Genomic DNA, 9016 nt, shown 5'->3' on the forward strand with positions numbered 1-9016 from the left:
ATATAGCAGTGCTATCTTGCTTATGTCACAAATAAAATGAGTACATGTATCGTGCATGTACTACGGATGTCGGATGTATCGATGTATCTTCTCCACTTATATGTAGAATATTACCTATATATGCATGTCAATTTTGTGTTGTGCTCATTTAAACAACCTGACACGGTTCATGCATGTGTGATCTGTATAGTACGAGCTGTAGTTTTATGGTATGCATGCTCGATCGATGCATGCTACTCCATTAGTCCTACTACTCCCTCCTCTAAAATCATTTTAGGTTTATCCTAAGCCAGAATATTTATAGTTCAACCAAATTTGTATAAAAATATAGTGATGTTTTAAAACAAAACAAATATATTTAAAAATATATTCAATGATGGATCTAATGAAACTACTTTGGTTTTGCTAAAAGTATGGCATCACATTTTTAGTTGATTTCAACTATTTTTTCTTATGTGATTGTTCTCTCGCCTATATGTAAAGCATGGTTCTATATATCTCTTCTATCTGCTCATCCAAGTAGACAATAAACTACTTCTAATCCTAATTCTATTACGAATTGTGTATTACATAAATTATAATGTAAATATTAAGACTCACAATGCATGAAATTATAGTGTAAGTTTTGAAATTCACAGTATAACAACGATATGTGACTGTTTTCTGGTGGAAAATGCGAGGAGGTGTTGTAGTTATTGCTAATTTTGTATTAACTTAATCAAAAGTTTAACTAACCGTAAATCAAAAAAAAATAACTTATAATATAAAACGAGGCCGTACATCCGATCGATGACAAAGGGGTACATAATCGAGTGTACCACATTATGGGCCACGGTTTTGATTAGGCTAACCTTATTTCCCATAGGCCTTCTCAGGCCCATCACCACAAACGGGCCGAATTTCAGTTCACAATATCGCCATATCGGCCCATTATGTAAACCGAGATGGGCCCGTTATTTGGTCCATACCATGTGAGGCCTAAAGTATTACGAGCAAAAATGTCTCACTAGGCATAAACTACATAAGTCAATTCTTGGTTTAATAAATCAAAAAAAAAAAGTTTCTGATGCTCATGAATGATTCAAAATAGTCGGCGCATTCTTTTAAGTGAACCGAGTGAACTTTGAAGAAACATAGAAGTAAAGAAATACGCTCCCTGTATTTTAAAATATATGACATATCTCTTAGAAATGTTTGATCAAAGATTAATCTTTTAGGATAAAATTTTTATGTTATAAATAAATATTAATTTTTATTTGTAAGTAATTATTTATGATTATTCTCTTGTGCCACGTGATGATATATATTCATTAGAGTATTCTTTAGTTAAAATTTTATCTTATCGAAACAAAGTACCTCAAATCTTTTAAAATAAAGTAATTAAAACATCACTACAAAAATCTTACTCAGCCACTAGTCGGACGCCGGTGAGGCTTGACGTCGTTGAGCAAGACAGCGTCATTAAGAACCGATATTTCTTCTAAGCAATTTAAAAACCGACCTATGACCAGTCTACCACACGATCGTATAGAGAATTATCACTAACACAAGATTAATTAAACATTACTCCTCCTCTCTTTCCTTCCAAAATATCATTTCATTTTGAATTAGTTCTAAAATAATCGATTGTTTAGAGTTTTTCTTTTCTCCTCGTATCACTTCCCATTTGAAATGTTTCTATTATCTTAATAAAGCCTTGTCCTCAGTTGCAGGGTTTGGTGGCCCGAAATTGACTTGGCTTCGCCAAAAGGCCTCATCTCCAAAGCCCGGCTCGCGAGGCGTCCCTATCGCTGTAGGGCGGAGCCCCTCGCCTCGCTCTTGCGACATGCTATCCCACCAATTATAATATCCCTTATCTAATAAGATGCGTATAGACTATTTTTTCCTATCAATTTGTATTCTCTCCTAGAGTAATTTGGGATGGAGCAAGTACTCCATCTGTTTTATAATTTTAGGTTTGTTTAAAATCAAATGTCTTAAAATTTGATAAAGTTGATAAAAATAGTAAAATGGTAAATAAATAGCTATAAAAATATGTTTGACAGTGGATCTAACTAAACTAATTTGGTGTCATAGTCATTAATATAATTTCCAACAAATTTGGTAAAACCGAAAATAGATTATCGAATATGACTTACAGTGTGGCGGAGAGAGTAGCTGTTAATATAAACTTAAAATATATAGATTTATTTGTTTTTTTAAGAAAGTTAAAACTATTTGAGAGAGAGAAAAAAATCGTTTAGCTGCGCATGCTCACAGACAGAAGAGGGAGTAGTTGTGGGTGCTGACAGAGAGGGCCCACGTGCAGCGAGACAGGCATGAGGGCTGCGAAGATATTCATTCGTCTTCCTATTCCTCCTCCCCGGAGTTGCCGTCGTGTCGGCCTCCGAGAGGGAGGGGGCGCCGCGCCCGGACAAGCGCTCCACCTGACGCCACGCGGGCTCACAAAGAATATCTCACCAAGGTCTCAACCCAAAATCCAAGAGAGAAAAACTAATAAAAGTCTTCTTTTTTACCAAGTTCACACACTCCTCTCCTCATCGCATCGGTTTTTCCTCTCCCTCTCTAGTCTCTAATCTCTATCCGATCCCCCAAGCTCGAGCCTTTGTTGAGAATCGTTGAAAAGAGGAGGGAGCTTTTCGGTCGGGGGTCGTGTCGGCGTCGCATGGCTCGCCTGCTGCAGCTCCCAGACCTCGCGGCGGCGAGGCCGCCGGCGGCGCGGAGGAGGAGGATCTTGGTGTCGGCGGAGGCCGGGGGTGGGGTGAAGCAGCAGCAGCAGCAGCAGCGTGCGTCGGTGGGGAGGGGGAGGAAGGAGGGGGAGGCTGCGGGGCGGGTGATCAGGGTCGCCGACCCCGTGCGGGAAGGGAGGCTGCTGCCGCCGCCGCTCTTCTCCGTGCCGGTCACGCCGTCGGAGTCGCCGGCGGCGGCCAGGCAGCGGGAGGACGACGAGGAGGAGCGGCGGAGGTACTACCTCAACATGGGGTACGCGATCCGGACGCTGAGGGAGGAGCTCCCCGATGTGTTCTCCAAGGAGCCCAGCTTCGATATCTACAGGTTAATCCTGATGTTTGTGCTTGATTTTAGCCTCACGAAAAGCTTGATCCTTTCTGAGATTAATTCTGAGCTAGTGGCAAGATAATCGTCTTCCAATTGGTAGATTCTAGATACATATACATCTGAACAAGCCAAGGTTCAGAATTCTTTTAACTAGAATTCATCTATTTTCACTATATATATATGCACTCAATCCAAATTCAGACAACTGTGGCAGCCTAAACTTGGTTCAGAGCACTAAAAAACAAGTGAGTGACACCCATCTGTATTTCATTCTAGCTCTGCCCCTGCACCTGAATAACCTGAACATGTACATATGCTTCCCCAGATAGCTTGATGTTTGCTTAGAGGGCAGTATGTTCTAGGAGTATCTTGACTAAAGTGGAGTAGATTGCAGTAAGTTAGTGTTCGTGCAGATGTACATGCTTGGGAATTAGAGTGACCGGAGCAACTTTGGAGTAGCCATGTGCTTGCTGTAAACTGATGGAAAATTTCTAGTTTGTTCCTATTAGCTTGAGATGGTAGCGTAGTGCATCGGTGCAGTAGCTTCGCTTAGATTCATGGGAGATCTGGTGGAGTTGGGCACCTTAGTTATCAAGCATTTGATGATCTGAATAACCATATATAAGATTTGATATATTGTATTTATCTCTGTAATGTATCAATAGGGTTCGTCTTCTTGATATGATTGTAAACATAGCTTTACAACTGCTTAGATGTTTTGTGTGGTTAGGTTGAGCCGTTTCGCGCTTTCTCACTACCTTATTACTGTGAACATGTTCTACTATCCCTGTTCCAAAATATAAACATTTACAGCTTGTTTAGTAGAAATTAAGATTAAACAAAAAAGACATTGGTGCTCCTCAATAAATATGAAATTAATGGAGGTGGGACGGTAGATGCAGGTAAGATGGGAAGCAATTTGAATAGGAAGTAATTGATGGGACAATGAGTACTATGAATAGTGCTAGAAATCCTTATATTGTTGAACAAGATTTGAATCCTAGAAGTGTTTATATTTTGGAAAGGAGTGAGTAATTTTATTTGTTATTTCAAACAATACAGATTTCTGATTATTCTGCAAGTTTCACACCATGTGATCGATAAGTACTAGTCTTGCTATATGGATTGTTTTTTTTTAAAAAAAAATATTTGCTGGACCATTTAGTAACTGCATTTTGGCCTCAACTTGAATTACTGTACACAGAGTAATACCATATATTAACTGTATGTTAATATGTAGAATTAGGCTTGTATATTTTATTGTTCCCTCAATCTTGGCCAAGTCCAAACTTTAGTATGTATTATGTCTTGTTTGACAGTGGACAAAGCTGCTCTATTGAGTAGTCTGCATAAGCTTTATAAGAAAGTTGCTCTGTTGACTAGGACTCAATCTACTTCTGTCAACCTTTCCTAAGCTGTTCATGTAGTTTTTTTCTAGAAGATTGCATTTTTCTTATATAGCTTTTTGACCTATTTGGGTCTTATCATCAATCTTTTCACATCTCCATTTGTTATGGCTTTTCAGAGATGATATTGTCTTCAAGGATCCTCTCAATAAATTTGAGGGCATTGATAATTATAGAAGGATATTCTGGGCACTCCGCTTCACTGGCCGAATCTTCTTCAAAGCACTATGGGTTGATATAGTTAGCATATGGCAGCCTGCTGAGAATCTTATCATGATTCGCTGGATTGCCCATGGCATTCCTCGAGTCCCGTGGGAAAGCCATGGTCGCTTCGATGGTGCTTCTGAGTATAAACTTGACAAGAATGGGAAGATCCACGAGCATAAGGTGCACAATGTTGCTATGAATCCACCAACAAAGTTCAAGGTACTGCCGGTCCACGAGCTAATCAGATCACTCGGTTGTCCCTCCACACCGAAACCAACATATTTTGAGATTTCATCTCAATCTTTGAGCGTAGCACCTTGTTATTTAAGATTGGCATGGGCAAGATGCTACCTTCAGTTGTGCCATATGCTTTCCCTAGCAAATCTGGGAGAAGGATAGCTTGGGTTTAGCATGATATTTCTAAATTTTGCCCTTCTGTTGAATGATAGTGTATCAACTCACTAATTGGTTGTACTTGCTGTATATATATGTACAGTGATAAATTTATATAGAAATAAGAGTTTTTTTTCCGGTTGAGGTGTACAAGCTGCAGTGCTACCTGCGCAATTAAATGTATGAAATTGTGAGCCAATTTGACAATCTATCACTGGGGCATCTTCTCTCTGACCAAATTGGTTGGGGCATATCTGTGTCAACCTTCTCATTTTCCAGTGTTAGTAATACTTGGATACTCGCACAACAATCTGCTTGCTGGACACTGTGTTATCAAAGGCTTCAGAGTACTGGATATTTTTTTTAAGGTGTACACCAGGCATTCAGGCGCAAGGGCAGTCAGAACTCGGAATGGAATGCAAAAGTCCAGTCATGAAACAGGATGAGAAACAGAAGGGGGTGATGGTGCGATTGTTTGACTTTTTCAGAAAAAAACTAAACAGTATATTTATAAACGAAATATAACTTATAAATAAAACTTTTATATACGTGTTTAAGTGATCTAAAAGCAGCCATAAAATACGATAAAAAACCTTAAAATTAACTCTAAATTTAAGGCTGAAAATTTTAGATTTAACTTATAAACATAAGCAAAAGTGAAAATATAAGGGTGAAATATGATAAAGCAGTACCGCTATGTTACAGTCTTATAGATCCACTCTCTGGAATTTCACGTGTTCTGTGGCAAATGTCTCGCATCTTCACGAGTTCATTAGAACCGGAGCGTTTGGAAATATATACCAGAGAGCAGTACAAAACTTTGAATTTTGCAGTCAAGTCTTCAACTGTGAAGCGGCATCCATTTCGCACAGATAGCAAGCCTTGTACCAAATCAGAACAAGCGGCAAAACGACATGCTAAATTACAAGTTTATTAATTTGCATTATAAGAAGAAAAAAATTTGCATTATAAGAAGAAAAAAATTTATGCTCAAAATCATGAAGATTTGTAGTATATTCGGAAACAGCGATAACATGCCAGAGGGGAACCTAATACTCCTGTTCTTCGTCGGTAGATCCGACATGATATGTCACCGCAAAATAATTTGAGATGTATAGCAACAAGCGGTCTACAGAAATTCAGCTCGATTTGGAAATGGGAACATCTTACATTTTGTGAATAGAAACCACCTCAGCTTGAAGAGTGGTAAGCCACATGTTGCTGGCCCAGATTGCTCAGGCTTAACCAGGGAAGCTAATATGGTCACCCCGAATAAGTGAACCCAAACAGGAGCCACATATTTGATATGAAACTTGGGGCCTGTATCCATTCCATCCTGTGTGTCACTGGAGAAAAGATTTGGGGTCCTTACAGAACCTCTACGTTTCCAAGCCCCCGCTTGTGCTGTTGCACATGCTCCTAATGTCCAAGAGATGCTGGCCGAATAATGCATTTCAGATAGGAATATTACCTTCAAATAATTTGCGGTAAGACGCCGGACAAGCAATTCCTGGACACCTTTCCTGCATCCATAAGCCCACAAGTTGCTCATCAAGATATGCTTTCTGTAGCCATTATACATAATATGCATATAAAAGAATTTTCCCAGTAACTTGTGGATATGACTATATAGCACATCGTGAGATGCCTTATCCTTCAAGCCAAGCCAGCTGCTCAACTCAGCTTACCTTAATCAGGACCGAACTGTTCTTTCCTCGCGGTCGAGTAGCCTTTGTACATCTAGGGACATGAAGTGGACTCAATATGGCCAGGACTCAGTGAGTGCCGTCAGGTTTGTGGACCATGTAGGCATCAGCTAGCTGCTACTTGTTCTTGCAGCTGCAATCCTGCAACACCGATGCAGACTTTTCAGGTGAAGACACAAACCAGATCAGGAAGGGAACATTCCTACATTCTGCTGACATAGGAATAATAGGAGCTTCAAAAGGCACCTTCACTAGTTAAATTTCCTCCAAAAACACCTTAAAAGATTTTTCATGTTACTTTACTAGCCAATGTCCACTTCTGGCAATTTATCTGGAAAAATAAGGTTATGCATTAGAAACCATCAATTTTCCTTACCACCGAATTTGATTGATATGAAGAGCCTATTCCATAAGATTGACTCTCAATTTAGTCAATGACTGTGTCAGGAGTGGGAGCAAGGCACTATTGGTGCTCAAAGAATAATTGACAAGTTTGACTGATTGCCATATTTTATAGTCAATATTAGTTTGTGTCTATCAACTTAATCTTGATTAACCTTTTTTTTTCTGATATGCTGGGCACTAAAGATTTTGGTCAATGGATGTTCCAGATACTCAGATCAATTTTTTAGTTAGAGGCACACAGGAGTAGAAAATTAAGCTATTTTTTGATTGGAAAATTAAGCTATTTTCAAAGATCAGATCATTATCTGTTTTTTAATGTCCATCCCTCAAAATCACAATATGAAGCCACACATTTCAAACAGTTCATAATGATGATGCCCTCAGCTGTTGCAATTCAAATTCACCTCTACTACCAAATAAACACATCTAATTATAACAAGAGGTGGTGACTACTGAGTTTTAACTTCTAATTGTTTGGCAAGAGCAGCCCAATCCATATATCAGATATAAACTATAAAAAGAGGTGTCCTGCAAGCATTTCTAGAATGTTAATCTGTCCAGAGTTCCTACTTTAGGTGTGACATGGAAGCTCCGCAATTCACTCTTTCTCATCTTTTAGTTCATTGGATCCAACACTTCATAGTTTTCTGACACGGTTAATTTTACTCCATCAAAACACAAAGGGCACTTTCCAAATAAACATAAATTCAAGCATTTTTCAACGTGCAGAAACTACCATACTATACAACTAAGTGTAGAAATGCTGAATTCAATGGAACCGCACTGAAACTATTCTTGGTGATGCTTTTGGAAGGAATAGGATGCCACACCTTTATCTGATGTCTGCATACTGTAGAGACAATTGGCCCAGAGAAGATTTTGTTATCCACCATCCATCCACGTTAGGTTTACTGACATCAATACTCCCATGCATACTCCAATTCCAACATTCTTCCATACATGAGCAGGACGCGTTGAATCTGATACCATGCAGCAGGACATCACCTGCTTTACAGAATCTTATCCCCGTCCTTGAGGAATTCAGTCCCTAAAATGCACAAGTCTAACAATCCTGTCAAAACACAGACATGCAAAGAAAACATGTCCCTTTCGCTGCACATATAATTTGTGTACACAGTGCATCATGCATTGCATCCATAATGTTTAATCACAATGTATTGCAGATACTAAAAGAAATAATTGCATGTTAGTTGGCTTTGTCTTAGACAAATAAAATGTATGGTGTACTGGAGAGTACTAGATACAAGTTTACAGTTAAGCCTAGAGTCTTAGTATCAAGTCAACTCCATTTAAAAGGGTAGCATTCTGTTCATTATGAATCAAGCACGAAAGAACTAAGTCCCTTCTGTTCTGTCTAAAGTTCTCTCATCCCCATATGTCTATCCCACGTTAACACTCATCCAGAAACCTACTCTCTTCAAGTTATGATGTGTGGTCTTTCCTCTGTAGTAAATCATACACACAAACTTGAGGCTCAGCGTGTGCTTTGTATTTATATACAATCAAGCATGAAAATGACACACTTTTCTAGCTTAAAAAATTACCCACTCGCTTACAAAATATATTGAATTTTGGCATATAGAGCCGCAACTGAACTTTGATCAATACCACATTACACAAGCATTTAAAAGCACAATATCTGAGAGTTATTTTTTGACAAATCTAACAATATGGGTTTACCTAAGTACTCCCTCCTTCGATAAATACAAGATGTGATTTTATTTGGCATGGCTCAGCACTGAACTTTGACAATCAATTTCTTTTAGAATTAGAATCTACAGAATCGACATCATGTGAAAACACTTCAACTACGACAGTACC

General features: G+C 38.8%; 1 protein-coding gene and 1 long non-coding RNA gene across 2 annotated transcripts; one reads left to right on the plus strand and one right to left on the minus strand.

Annotated features, from left to right (window-relative positions):
* Positions 1 to 2420: 2420 nt before the first annotated feature.
* LOC102714794 lies at positions 2421 to 5207 on the plus strand. The gene is made up of 2 exons (XM_040520403.1): positions 2421 to 3054; positions 4583 to 5207. The coding sequence occupies exons 1-2, from the start codon at positions 2666 to 2668 to the stop codon at positions 5067 to 5069; spliced, it is 876 nt and encodes a 291-aa protein (XP_040376337.1). The 5' UTR covers positions 2421 to 2665; the 3' UTR covers positions 5070 to 5207.
* An 833-nt stretch (positions 5208 to 6040) lies between these two features.
* On the minus strand, positions 6041 to 8215 carry LOC107303476. The gene is made up of 3 exons (XR_001549454.2): positions 8005 to 8215; positions 6752 to 6910; positions 6041 to 6586 (listed from the first exon to the last, which is right to left on the minus strand). It is a non-coding gene; the product is annotated as an uncharacterized LOC107303476 (long non-coding RNA).
* Between the last annotated feature and the right edge of the window lie 801 nt (positions 8216 to 9016).

The sequence above is a fragment of the Oryza brachyantha genome, chromosome 1, assembly GCF_000231095.2.
Source record: "Oryza brachyantha chromosome 1, ObraRS2, whole genome shotgun sequence".
Taxonomy (NCBI): domain Eukaryota; kingdom Viridiplantae; phylum Streptophyta; class Magnoliopsida; order Poales; family Poaceae; genus Oryza; species Oryza brachyantha.

Coding starts and splice junctions, on each gene's coding strand:
- LOC102714794 (XM_040520403.1), top strand. CDS start 2,666: ATGGCTCGCCTGCTGCAGCTCCCAGACCTCGCGGCGGCGAGGCCGCCG. Junction 3,055..4,582: donor CCCAGCTTCGATATCTACAG/GTTAATCCTGAT, acceptor ATGGCTTTTCAG/AGATGATATTGTCTTCAAGG.